Genomic DNA, 13254 nt, shown 5'->3' with positions numbered 1-13254 from the left:
GGGCCCCCAGGTCAGATCCAGGCTTCTGTTCTGTACTCTTGTAAACCCATGACTATTCCTGCTGAAGTCCCAGGACCCAGCATGCGTCCACCTCTCAGGCCCAGGACAGGACTGGCCTGCAAGGAGTAGTCAGCAAGACGCTCAGTGCAGGCACTGGGGGCCCTGGAGGTGTGAGAGTGAAATACAGGGCCTGAGCCCCGCAAGCTCCCCGTCTGAGGCTGGGAGAGCACAGGGACCCCTGCCGTTCTTGCTTCCGGCCTCTCTTTACTGTAACTGTAGGGAATCACCTGTTCCACACACTGAGACCATGTGATTGGAGGAGGGAAGTCATGTGACCCCAGGTGACCAATCACAGCACTCCCTCGCTCCAGCAGGTGATCAGCTGGGGGCCAGGCAGACATATGACCAAAGCTGTCCAACATGGCTTTCACGATGGGGAAAGATCTCTTTCCACTGGACAACTAAGCAGTGGCCGAGTGACCTGTAGTGACAGGGGCCATCTTTATAAACACCGAGGAAAGCAGAGCAGAGGAACTGAAGAAGGCGGAGTTGTGAAGCACCGCATGAGCTCCGGATCCAGACGTTTCTGAAGGAGGTAAATGCCTGGGCTTCTTGCATTACTAGCGCCCTTAGTTATTGCGGTCTGATCAGACCTGCAATCTCCTAAATGAGGGGACTGCGAAGGCTGAAATAAATGAGACAAATGGCGTGACTTTAGGGCTCCAGGAGGATTCTAACCCTCTCACGGAGATTTTCTGGGGTTTAGAACAAAGAACCTCTCCAGGTGCCCATATTTATTAGCCTTTAAACCAAGGAGGGGGATACAGAAGAAAATGCAGAATCTGGGCAGGACTTGGGAATCCTTTCTAGGGCTTCTCCAAGCAATATGTTATGTTAATTTAGGAGAACTGTATTGTCTCCCGGAAGGCCCTCACTGGTGAGAGGCCTGCAGCTGCAGCCTTTACCTAGCTAATGGAGGTTGGAGCCGGGTGACCTAGCTGTGGTCCTGTCAGGTCCTTTGTGGCCTCCCGGCTTCACCCACCATGACGGGCTTGGTGGGACCCCTGACTCACACAGGTTCACTTGCTATGGGTCTGCTGCCCTGGGCCTTGGGCAAACCCACCAGTAAACATGAAACGCCAGCTGGTCAGTAGAAGTCCTGCTCAGCGCCACTTCACAGTGGTCCCTGTCATGGACTCATCTGTTAGAAGAACCTTGTGCTGACGCAAGCCCCGGCTTTCTGTCATCCCCAGTCAAACAAGTCTTGATGACTGCAGAGACACACAAATGACGTGTGCACTACGGGGTTGCAAGTGCATGTTTGATAGGAGGCGCATCAAGCCAGGTCCCTATTATTTGCTCAATTCTAGCTTCTTCCTCAAGTCCAGCCTGAAGCGTGAAGTCCCTTCCCCTTCAGAGGGGAAGCAGGAGAGAGCAGGTATCAGGGAGTTCTGATTTCTCCGTGTAAGTCGAGTCTCAGCTGAGCCCCGCAGGCTGTGGGAGTGGGAGGGGAGAGAGACAAAGGGCTCTCAGAAAGTGAGGGCTTCAGCACTGGCTCTTGAGAGCTCTTTCTGCCTAAATGCTTGGAGCTGGGAGTTCAGAACATGGCTCAGCATTCCCCACTAAGGAGCCAACAAGTTACGGGCATTGGCTGAGGTGCTGGTTACCCCATAACAGGCATCTACCATGAGGACCCTCCCAGCCAGCTAGGAAAGGGTCCCCAGCAAGATGAACATTAGTCTCAGTGGACATGGCTCCTGGGGCCAGAGCTTCAGTGTGTAAGGAAGGCCCGCCCTGAGGGGTTCGTGGAGCAGTAAGAGGATCAGGGCAGAACGTCTGTGTATGTGCCAGGCAGGGAACACAGTCCTCGTGCCACAGTTGCCAGCCAGGCCAACTACCATCTTGCTGCATCTTCTTCACACCATCCTTCAAGTATCCCTGACTTGTCTTCAGCCCGCCTCTTGGCTCATGAAATGACTTGGTATCCACACCACTTCTAAGGGAAATCAGCCTCCAGAAGGGGGCTGGATCTTCTGTTTAACAGCCTTTCCTGCAGATTGGCCAGGGGAAGTCACCTGACCTGTGCCTTCCACAGAGCGGGGGTGGGGTGTAGGGGGTGGTGGATGGTGGGGAGTGAGGCGTGTGTGTGTGTGTGTGTGTGTGTGTGTGTAGGGTGGGAGGTGTTTGCTTCCTGGAAGTTCAGCTATGAAATCCTGAGAAAGCCAGGCTGAGGAGAGAACATTCTAGAAAGGTCAAGTGGATATGATGGGCTTCGAGAAAGTCAGGTCTTGAGGGAGAGAGACAGCTGGTCATTGTCTTGGTCAATGAGGGGGCTATGATAAAACTCCTTGGACTAGGAAATTTGTATTTTTCTCTCAGCTTAGGGCCTGAGAAGACCATGATGAAGGTGCCAGGAGACTCAGTGTCTGGTGTGGGCTGTTCTTTGCTTCAAAGATGGAACCTTGTTGCTATGTGTGTGAAAGGGAGGGACTAAGACGCCTCCCTGGGCCTGAGGGCAGAGCTCTTGGGCCCATCACCCCCTCCCCCCACCGTGAGTGCCATGTGGCTGTGGGAACTGACTTGCAGCATGGAATTGTGCTTCAGACCACAGCAAGCAGCTGTGGTGGAAAGTGATGTGGCTGGGCCCTCAGGAAGAAATGGAAGTGTGGTGGGCAGCACTGTCTCAGCCCTCTCCCCACCTCCTCCGAGCACATCAATGGGTTCCCAAGGCTGCTCCCTGTCCCCCTGCCAGCAGACTCAGCTTGAGCCCACCCTTGCGCCAGGCCTAGCCCTAAAGCCCACTCATGCAGCCATGTGTTGAGGAGCTGGCAGTTACAGCTGCTGTCTGTGGGGCCAGAAAGCACCATGGCCTGACTCCTAGTGTTTGCCTGCCCTTGGCTCTTCCTCTTGGGGTCCAGCCTGAGGATGTGCTGAATGCCCCTCCCAACCCTCATGCTCACCCCTTTCTTCTCTCCCATTTGGGGTCGACTGCTGAGAGCCCTATGTTTCTGCTTCAGGTTTCCTGAGGGTCAGGGCACTCAGCTCTGGAGTGGGCAGAGTGAGGACAGGCGGGGCCTGGCCAACTTCCAGAGGGAAACTGCTCCCGGATCCTGCAGCTTCAGTGGGAGGACCTGGGGGGAGAGGAGAAGCCATCAGCAGACATGTGAGCTGCATGCCTTGGTCTACCAGGCTCCTTGGCTCAGAGGGGACGAAGGCCACTGTGCCTGCATGCTTGCTGGGGACTCCAAGCAGCCCTGCTCCAAGTTCCTGCCCTGCCTTGCCTGGACCATCACAGCAGCTGCCTGCTTTGCACCCACACTCTTCACTGAGGCTTTTAAGCTGCATGCTGTACACACACATCAGCCCTGCTCGAGTCCTCTGGGGCCTTGCCAGCTCACTTTGGATAGGAGGGAGCTTTTCTTCTGGGCTTCCTGGCTCCGAAAGACTTGGCATTGGCCAGGGCCTCTCCCATCAGACCTGCGACCTCCTGCTGGCCAGGCTCCTGCATGGGTCACCGTGCTCCCACTGCGGCCCTCACCCTTGCCCTCTGCCCCTGTAGGCTGCTTTCCTCTTGCATCCATCCAGCCTCTTAGTCCCTGTCACCCCTCCCCAAGTGTCCTAGGCTCCTTGCCTCAGGCCTGATTCTTGTGACCTCCCTCTTAGGTGCCCTGAGGCTGTCAGGAAAGTCAGAACGGGGCCTGGCTCTCCTCAGTGTGTTGGGCTGCAAGGGATATGGCCACTAGCATGAGAGGACCCGCTCAGTGTCTGGGGCCTCTCCCTGGGCTGCAGATGCTGGCTGGGGGATTCCCGCCGTGCACCAGACTGGGGCTGATCTGTGTTTTTAACCACCATCGGGCCTGCATGTGGCTGTTGTCCCAAATCCCAGAAGCCTAGGCGCTGAAACCCCGTCAGTCCTTTCCCTTTCTTTACGCTGAATGCAGCCGTCTCAGCCTGGTGTCTCTGGCCCTAAGCCCTTCTGTGGTCCCCGTTGCCTTAGAGGAGATTCCATCATCCTGCTGGGCCAGGCTCTGGCTCTTCTGTCCTCTCACACGCATGTGCACTCCACCGGGTCATGCTCACACACTGCCTCCCCCAGCTCTGACGTGCTCACTGCCAGGACCTCCACTGTTCCCTGTGCTGCAGGCTGGCCCTCCTGTCCCCCTGCCCATAGCCCCATTGTCTCGTCTTCATGGAGGTGGAGCCCCTGGCCCTGCAGCAGACCGAGGGCTCCTAGGGAGCACAGTGGCTGGGGCAACTGAGGGCACCTGGGACTGTCTCCTTCTTCACTGGCAGCCATGCTTGCACAGTCCAGCCCATCTCATGGCCAAGTCCAGATGTTCAGATGGCTTAGTGGAGGACCTGGGTCTACAGAAGACCTCGAGGGGCAGCCTGGCCTGCTAACTGCACAGCAGCAACAGACCTAACCTTCCAGCAGGAGGCCCCGCCGTGGCTGGGCCCTGGCTGAGCAGGTTGGGCGTGGCCTGGGACAGCCTCACTCGGTACCATCCTCCTGCCTCTCCCACTGCCCCAGAATATGGAAGGTAAGGACACAAACTCTTAGCAGGAGCGGGCACAGTGCCATGTGCCTGGGCACACCTCACCACAGCTAGAACAGTGTCCTGTCATACAGATGAGCACACGGCAGCTCAGAGAACTGACTGGCTTGGGCCCTGTGCTGCAAGGGTGGGCTCACGGCTCTTGGCCTTGCCCTCGACTGCCTCCTGGGCCCTGGGCTGCAGGAAGGAGTGAGTGGGGTGGAGGCTCACGGGGCTGCATGTGCTGCACTCCTACCTGCATCATTCTGCTCCTGCCGGGGCTCAGGCTCTCTCCCGCTGTCATCGCTGGGCCCTGCAGCCCCACTGTGGCTGGCTGTGCCTGGGATGAGGGTCATCTTGTTACTGTCGCCAATGACAGCATCCTCGAGGTGGCAGGATTTGATGTGAATTTTCTGGACCATGTCGCCCTTGGGATGAGGGCCTGGCTCCAGCATCTGGGCTTCAAAGGAAGCTTCTGCACCAGCATGAGAAGCAGAGACTGTGGGCCAGCCAGAGAAATGCCAGGGAGGCACTGGGCGGAAGCGCCCCGCGCCCCACAAGAGATACTTTTATTGTGCCCAACACCTTCCGTGCAGCCGGGCCCTGTGCCTGCTCCAGGAGGCCTTGCCTTTGGGGGCAACTGGCTTTAGTTGTATCCCAGGGGACCCTGCCCCAAGTTCCTCTGCAGCCTCCTCAGCCACCTGCTGACCCACGACCACTTAGCAGCAGGAGGATCCGCTAACCCTGAGACAGCGGAGAGCTGTGGGACCCTGCACATCTGTACTCTGCCCAGAGTGACCTCTGAGTGCACGCACTAAGGACCCTTGGCCAGGTGGGTGCATCTTAGAAGCCCGTACTGGGACTTGCCCCTCTAGAGGATTCCAAAGAAGAAGGTGGACAACAATGACCGAGGCAGCAGTATGGAGAACTGGCCCACGTTTGACTTCTACCTTGCATGCTTGTCCGTGGCACCGGGAAGAATGGCCACCGCCCGGTAGCCCGTGTGCCTGGACCTGAGCCTGGCCAAAGGGTCTCCATGGCCGACTCACCTGTGTCCATGCCGGCTCTGTGGACAGCTAGCTCAGCAGAGCTGCCCCACTGCCACACTTTTGCACAACCATTTGCACAGTGGCAATGTTGCTTCCTGCTGCCCTCCAAGCCCAGCACAGTGGACCTGGCCCCCAGTACCTTCCTTGGGGACACACTGACTCCCCAAAGTCCTCTTGGCCCCTGCCCTCAGCTCCTCCCCACCTCATCCACAGTTCGAGAACCTGAATTGGCTGTTCACACTCATCCTTGTCTCATCCCATTCTCAGACTCCTCTCTTACTCTGACCACATCTGCCGCTGACCCCTGTGGCTGCACCCTGTTCTGCTGGCCTTTCCCCTCTCTGGAGGTGCCTTCCTGGGCCTGTACCCTGCTGCTCAGCCCACTGCGGGTTCCCAGTGTCCCAGAAGGCTCAGCTGGGCTCTCTGATCACTGTGATGTCACAGTGTCATCAAGCCCTTGGTACTCAGGTGGCTCCTGCCCTCCTTCCTCCTTAGACACCATGCCAGGCCCCGTGCTATTTCTCTGGCCCTGTATCTGTGGTCCAGTCAAGGCTCCTCTGAAGAGATCATGCCCATTTTATAGACAAGAAAACAAGTTTCCTACAGCAGGCACTAGAATATGGGTGTCCAGTATCTCAGCTCTAAAACACCCCTAGTGCTATCCAGTGGAACAGCTTCCTTGCTGCAAGAGTTTCCCATCATGACTCTCTCTCTGGAAAGATTGGCTCCAGTTCTGTGTTATAAGGAGCTGAGTGGGTGAAGGGGACAGGTCAGGCCACTATGAAACCCTGGTTTACCTGGAGGGCTGCCAGAGGGTCTGCAGGCAGGGCCTTCCACGGGGACACAGAGAAGGTTCATCTCATTGCTGTGTCCCATCTGCACCCTCTGGAGCATGGAGCGCTCCATGTAGATGCTCTGGGGTCCCCAGCCATCACCTGGTGCCACTGGCGGGACATGGAGAGGCGTCATTGCACCTGGAAGGGACACAGCAGCCTGATGACTTGTGGGTAATGCTAGCTGCTCTGGCCTAGAGAGCAGAAGACACAGGGACAGCTAGAGTTGGGGTCCCTGGTTTTCCCCAAATCTCTGGTGCTTAAGGTATGGATGAGGCAGCTGCAGACCCAGACAGTGGGCTCATTGCCTGCCCGTGGGGGCCTCAAGCTTCCTGGGCTCGTCAGTGGAAACCTTTCTCAGCATTATTAACAAGGCCTTAACACTTCCTGGCAAGCTCAGAGTCGCCAACATTGTGGCTGTTTGTGGTCTTTTTTGAGACGGCCTTGCTGTGCAGTTCAGGCTGGCCTTGAGCTCATTTTGTAGCCAGGCTGGCCTCAGACTCGAAGTGCCTCTTCTGCCTCCCGAGTGCTGGGATCACAGGCATACACTGCACCCGGCTCCCTAGATGGTTTTGTTTTTCTAGCATTTCTTTTGAGGGTGACCCTCCTGATTTTCAACTTAAGAGAACGCTAGAAATTATATTTAAAAACATCTTTGGGTCTAAAAAAGGTGAACCATTTAGCAACACTAAGTAAATAATCAGACAAGGGCATGGCCCAAACTGCAGAGGTGGCTCTGAGGGACTTAAATCAGGAAATAATAACTGGTCCAGGTTCTAGGACAAAGTCCCTCATTTCACAGTCGGGGAAAGTTTCTTGGCAAAGCCTCAAGGAGTGCTTGATGTTGGAGCTGAGACTCTCACAAGCAGGTGACAGGGCTGCTCTGAGAGGTGGCCCTGTGTCTACCTCATGAGCAAAGGGCCCTTGGCAGACCCCTGTGTGGTCTAACTGAAGATACCACTGATGGCAAGATGCCTTCCCCACATCCTGCGTGTCGCAGTATAAGAGGAAAGAAGTGTGCTCCAAATAGTGGAGACATCCCAGCAACCCACTGCAAAGGGAGACTAAACTGAGTTATTTCTCATGGCAAAATAGTAGATGCCACTGAAAATGAGCGGCAGGTGTTACAGTGAAGGGACATCAGGAGAGGTTTGATCCAGGCTTCCTGGTGCTCAGGAAGGCCACAAAAGAAGCTGTGGAGAAGGGAAAGCTGCCCTTTCTCTTGGACAACCAAATGCCCTTGCTCCCCAACCTCACCCAGAAGGGGCAGGTGCTCAAGGTCCCTCTGGGTGTCTCCCCGACATCTTACCTTTCTCCCCACATCTCACTATGACATTCCCATGTCCGATTTGTGTGGCTTCAGAGTTCACAATAGAAATTTGGCTCTGAGAGATCATGTTGATTGGGTTCTGCTGGTAAATAATTGTGGCTGATTGGATTTCTCCATTTCTTCTTCCAGAATCTTCTGCAAAATAAAAGCCCACTCTATTCCTGTGAGCCTCGGGGGGGGGGAGTGTCAGGGGCTCCAGGGAGCAGCTGGCCACACCACGTTCCCAGAGACCTGTTGGAACACTGACCCCCAGGCACCCGTTCTGGGGCAGAATCAGTTGGTCCAGGATGGCTCCCACAAGCCAGCAGGGACTCCAGTCTCCCTCCCCTGCATGGCAGTTCCTCAGAGCCACAGCAGGTCACCTTGCCTGTGTGTCCTCTGACACCCCCAACTTGGCCACCACGATGAGTCCCTACGGGAACTGCAGGAGCCTCACATTCTCGCCTACTCTCTGTCCCTCTTGCTAGGAGGAGGCCGCAGCCCTGACCCCTGGGTCCCCGGCTCCCTGCGCCCTTGAGTGATGGCTGGAAGATGGTGGGTCAGGTCATGTGAATTTTGTTGGTCTCGCTGCACGTTTCTATACACACTGCCTTCATATGCCCTGGGCTTGCCTGTCTTGACCCTTCCTTCCATTAAAATAAATAAATAACATTTTGTGCTTTTGCTTCTGTGAAGACATATTCATTTCTTCTGACATTAAAAGAAATTGAGATGGAAACATTTTTGTGGGACCCTGGAAATATCTTGGGTCGTAGGCACTGTGCTGCCTACACTGTGGGTAGCTGGCCCCAAGCCCAGGCTTGCCTTCTTTCTGGGCAACTTTGAAACATTGAGCAAAATGCTTACAGAAAACGGTAACCAAATCGGGAGACCCCAATACCCAAGGTCTGATGGTGTCTGGAGTCTTTGCCTTCTCTATCTGCTCTGTTGGGTCCAGGGAAGCCTTCCTGCTGGTCCAGCAAGCGCCCCTTCTGCCTGGAACCCCCTTGATAGAGTCCGTGAGGCTTCTAGAAGCTTCTAGCAGGTTCTGTGAGGGTGCAGGCAAATTGCCCTGCAGAGGATCCAGCATTGGCTGTTATTGGTGTCACATCACAGCTCTGGCCCTCTTTTGGTGCACATTCGGACAGCAGGTGGGCACCTACCTGCTCCGGAGACTCTCCACTGTTTGGACTTCTCATCGCAGCTCAGAAGGTGACTACTGCCCATCTTGTACAGGTCTGGGTTCACGTCCTTCGCCGTCTTCATGCCCAGGCCCTTGGCGATGTGCAGGGCCTTGCAGGGCCCATTGGCTTTCAGAAACCTGTAGATCCTGTCCTCTGGAGACAGGGTGGCTCAGTGGGTGAGGAGGCCCAAGAGTCTGGGTCCGCCCCACCACTTCCTGGCTGCAGTCTGGCACAGTTTCCCCGCCCCTCGCACCTGGTTCCTTACCTGGGACACAGGTGTAGCTACCCTGGCTATATCCCTGATATATTCAGGATATCTAGGGACTATGGCCGTGTGGACAGTGAGGGACACAGCTTGTGCACAAGCAATGCACAGGAGCGTCAGCTCTTGAGAGGAATGACTGCCCTCTGAGCCTTCTGTGGCGTGTGGCCCTGAACACCTCATCCCCTCAGGAGGGTCTAGGGTAGGGTCTGGGAACGGAAGAAACAGCTGCTTACGGAGGCTGCTGAGCGGACGGCCAGGACTCTCTGAGGCTGCAGCTGGGTCCTGCGGGGGTCTCTGGGCTGAGGAAGAGATGGTCGGGGGTCAGGAACAGGAAACTCGCCTGGCCACCATGGGGCAGAGGTGGGGAACTCAGGTACACAGTATGGACAGGGCCTTTCCACACAGATTGCCAGACTGAGAAACAGGGTGACTTCCGGTTGGCCTTCTGCTTCTAGCTAAGCCACTTTCTGCTAATGCACTTCTCTGAGCCTTTACTTCCTTTTCCATATCGAAGAAGTAAGAGTGCCTTTTCCTTGTGTGAGGGTGTGGGGAGCCCCACGACGCTATGCCCCGTGTATTTATAAATGTCAGCGCTCTTTCATCTGAGAGCTTTAAACCAGAGCAGGGGCTCAAGCCCCACCTGAGTGCTTGTCCTGCTGTTGTCACTGCTGTGCTACTGCTCTGTTGTGGTTGCTAGTATTCTGCTGTGGCCCTACTACTTGCTGTCACTGCACCTAGTGAATCCTGTATGCCCTATGAAGCAGCCTCCTGTGATCTCCATTGGCCAGAAGGGACAATGAGGGGACATCTTGCTTCCCCAAGTGGCTGTATCTATTGTTAAGATTGCCTTGGGGGCACCACCCCAGGTCAGTTACCGATGCTGGGCTGGGCTGGCTCTATGGGAAGTAGACTGCCAGGATCACCCCTGCCCAAGCACCAGGTCGCAGGGGCCGTGAGATAGACTATGGACTCCTTCTGCATTCGGTAGAGGACTCGGTTGAGCTCCTGCTTGGGCACTTGGCATTCCTTCACGAGCAGCGCCGTACGCATGGGGCAGCCAGCCTTCGTCAGCGCCTGCACGATCTTCTGCTCCAGCTGGCCTGCGGAGGGAAGGCAGAGAGGAGGACTGAGTCCAAGGTGGGGGAGCCTTCCTCTACAGACAGGTCCTGAGCAGAGGACGTGGACAGAGACCAGGGCGGACATCCATGGGTCTTGGCAAGGACAATAGCCTCTGTCCAGAGAGACGAGGCCCTGAGCCAATTAGAGTTGACCTTGGCCAGAGAGCCTGGCAGCCTCCACTCTGTACTACCTGAGCAGACGGGAAGACTCAGCCCTAGGAGAGCTCCAGGGCAGGGGCCAGAGGGAGGAAGGATGGTAGGAGAGGGAGGAAGAGGAGCCCAGCAGAAGGAAGGCCGGCCTAAGCTCCCTGCTGCAGGGCTCTGTGACGCCCTTGGCATCTTCCTCAGGGTTCTCTTCTAGGCCACCACCTACATCAACAGTGTCACTATTCATCCACATTCCAATGCCCAGCCCCAGCACCCTAGAAATGCCACCCTTGGGCTTCCGTCAGGTCCCCTGACTTCCCTTTCCCTGTCCTCACCTCTCCATTCCCTGCCACCATTACCTAGGTGACAGCAATGGCCTCCAGCTCCAGCCTCAGTGTCTGGTTCACTCCAGGTCCTCTGCACCAGCACCAGCCACAGCTCTGCACTCGGCCAGCCCCGTGCACTGCCCAGCTCCCTCCGCGCACCAGCCTTGCGCTGCCTCCGCCCTGCCTGCCACACTGGCGCAGGCCTTCCTGCTCTGGAGCAGGCCTTCCCTCCGCCTGCCCAGCACCCAGCCCAGTCTTGCTCAGATGCCATCTCCTTTGGGAAGCTGTGCCCCAGGTACCCTCATGGACAGATGAGGCTTGTGGGGGTCCCCTGCAGATTGACCCCGAGGAGCCCTGCTGCCCTTGCCGGCTCCACCTCTGGGCTGTGGTGCTCAGGAAGTGGCATTCGAATGAGTGCATGACTGGGTGAATCAATGAATCAATGAGTGAATGAGAGAATGAGTGGGTTTGTTCTCCAGCTGACCTGGATACCTGCTTCATGGTCTGGGCGTAAGGAGCCCCGAGCAGGGCCTTGCACAGACCAAGAGAAACTTTTCTAAATAGTCCTCTCTAGGGAGAGATAGCTCAGTGGTTTAAGCACCTGGGATAAGCTCTCAAAAATCAAGGCATCATAGCACATTAAAGAAAAACAAATCCAACCGCTTTGGCAGGAAGCAGAGTGCAGACCCCAGCATGCACAGGTGGCACCTGGGGATTGGGGGCTGGGGACAGCAGAGTCATGGCAGTCTCTGCCCCCAAGTCCTGAGGGCAGTGCAAGGCAGGGTTTGTCCTGGGGCCTTCTGGGGCCCTGAGCCCTCCTATGCCTGTGGGTCTTCTGTGTCCATGGGCTTTGATTCTGTTCTGAAGAAGCAGCACTCGGGGGGAGGTAAGGAGCCCGCAGCACCCCTTTTATTGGTCTGGACTTCCCCTCAATGCTGGGCCAGGTGGCAGTGCCCACATCTTCACCTCCGAGCTACTCCTGCAGCCAGGCATGCCCTGCCTAGCAGGCCCCACCCAGCACTCCCTGCCCCTGGCTCTTCTCCTTCTGCTGGAAGTGTGAATTCATGTGAAGCCTGTCCAGTGTTGGGTCTTCTTCCTCTCTCACTGGCCACAAGGGCCAGGCATGGGCAGAAGAGATAGGCACTGAGGACAAGCCCAAGGGGCCCCTGGGTCTGGTGCAGTGACCAGCAGGTATTAAGGCAGGAAAAAACCAGTTAAGATGGGGCCAGGGCCTGCCGGGCACCCCTAAGATACACAGAACTTGTCACCAGCCAGGGCTTGTCCACCACACCCTGAACCACCCCTTCCTGGTCACTGTCTGCTCCTCCCGTGTAGCCTCTGGTGGCCAGTTTCCTTGGACTGAGTCCCAGCCCTGCCAACTACTAGCTGTGCAAGTTCCGGGGCCTCAGTTTCCCCATCTGTGAAATGGCAACAGCAGTGACCTCAAGGGCTGTGGCGAGGGTTAAGAGAGCTGATGGTAAATAGTAGAATAAAAGCAGCAAAGTACAAAACTGGCCACAGGCCACGAGCACTTAATAGCACCCAGCAGAGAGGAGCGACTGCTTAGTTCCAGGGTGGGCCTCCTCCCCTCGTGGCTTCCTGAGTGAGTGTTCACAGAGGAAAGGAAGCAGCGAGGGTGAGAGACGGGTCTGCTGGCAGCTCAGCAAGCAGCAGCCTGCATCTCACAATGACCGTGCAGCCCCTGAGCACAGTGCTCACCAGACTCAATGACCCCGGAGTCACTGCAGCCGCCAGGCCTCAGTTAGGTCATCTGTGAAATGGGAACCCCTGTGCCCTGGCTGCTGCGTGCTGCCACGACATGCATGCAAGTGCCCGGGCACAGCCGGCCTTCCAAGCGAGGCCACTCTGCCACCCTCGGCCTCCGGGCACTGCTGTTCTGAAGATGATGGCTAGGAAAGAAGCGCACCCCTACCCGGGGAACTCGCTCTGAGCCCAAGGGGGAGGACACTTACCTCCGGCGCCGGGGTTGGCAGGGGATTCGGCCATGCTAACGGCTGTGGCAAGGAGTCCAGTGGCCTGGGAGCGGCAGCCGGTCTCTGCACTGTGGCCTGTTACGAGGCTGGGCCAGCCTACCCCTCTAGCACCTCTCAGCCCACAAGGGAAGGTGTTCCACTTTCAGTCCGCCACTATCAGCCGTTTACAACCCAGAAAGCCAGCTACCTATCTCACCCCACTTGCTTTCTCGGGAAAAGAAAATGAAACTTGTGTGCTGTTTTTGAAGAAACAAAACGAAAGTAGAACCAATGAGCAAGAGGGCCTTAGAGGCCCCAACGTGACGTCAGCAGGGAGAAACTGCATTTGGCTTCCTTTTCCTTCCCAGCATCCTTTGCTGCCCACCGCCCCCCCCCAGGGGCTGAGACCTGTGGACAGGACCAGTTGGTGCCTGCCACCATTCCTGTGTGCATGAAGAAGATGCTGTGCTTTAATAAGCACCTACTGTGTGCTCTCCAGTGGCACACTCCCTCCT

At 56.5% G+C, this 13254-nt stretch overlaps 1 protein-coding gene across 1 annotated transcript; it reads right to left on the bottom strand.

The window, feature by feature from the left end:
• Positions 1 to 1129: 1129 nt before the first annotated feature.
• On the bottom strand, positions 1130 to 12957 carry Zbp1 (Z-DNA binding protein 1). Its single transcript, XM_023720791.1, has 8 exons — positions 12740 to 12957; positions 10051 to 10275; positions 9409 to 9474; positions 8890 to 9063; positions 7727 to 7882; positions 6382 to 6558; positions 4792 to 5010; positions 1130 to 1494 (listed from the first exon to the last, which is right to left on the bottom strand). Exons 1-8 carry the CDS (start codon positions 12771 to 12773, stop codon positions 1442 to 1444), a joined length of 1104 nt encoding a protein of 367 aa, XP_023576559.1. The 5' UTR covers positions 12774 to 12957; the 3' UTR covers positions 1130 to 1441.
• Between the last annotated feature and the right edge of the window lie 297 nt (positions 12958 to 13254).

Source organism: Octodon degus, unplaced genomic scaffold, assembly GCF_000260255.1.
Source record: "Octodon degus isolate 3935 unplaced genomic scaffold, OctDeg1.0 scaffold00077, whole genome shotgun sequence".
In the NCBI taxonomy this organism is placed as follows: Eukaryota; Metazoa; Chordata; class Mammalia; order Rodentia; family Octodontidae; genus Octodon; species Octodon degus.
The sequence above is the reverse complement of the archived record's forward strand: the minus strand, read 5'-3'. Positions and strand labels throughout refer to the sequence as shown.

What these genes read in the sequence shown, in the direction of transcription:
- Zbp1 (XM_023720791.1), bottom strand. Translation starts at nt 12,773, where the DNA reads ATGGCCGAATCCCCTGCCAACCCCGGCGCCGGAG. An exon ending in GCCAGCCCAGCCCAGCATCG is followed by an intron (nt 9,475 to 10,050) that starts GTAACTGACCTG and finishes TCTCTTCCTCAG; the next exon opens with CCCAGAGACCCCCGCAGGAC. An exon ending in AGTGAGATGTGGGGAGAAAG is followed by an intron (nt 6,559 to 7,726) that starts GTAAGATGTCGG and finishes TGTCCCTTCCAG; the next exon opens with GTGCAATGACGCCTCTCCAT.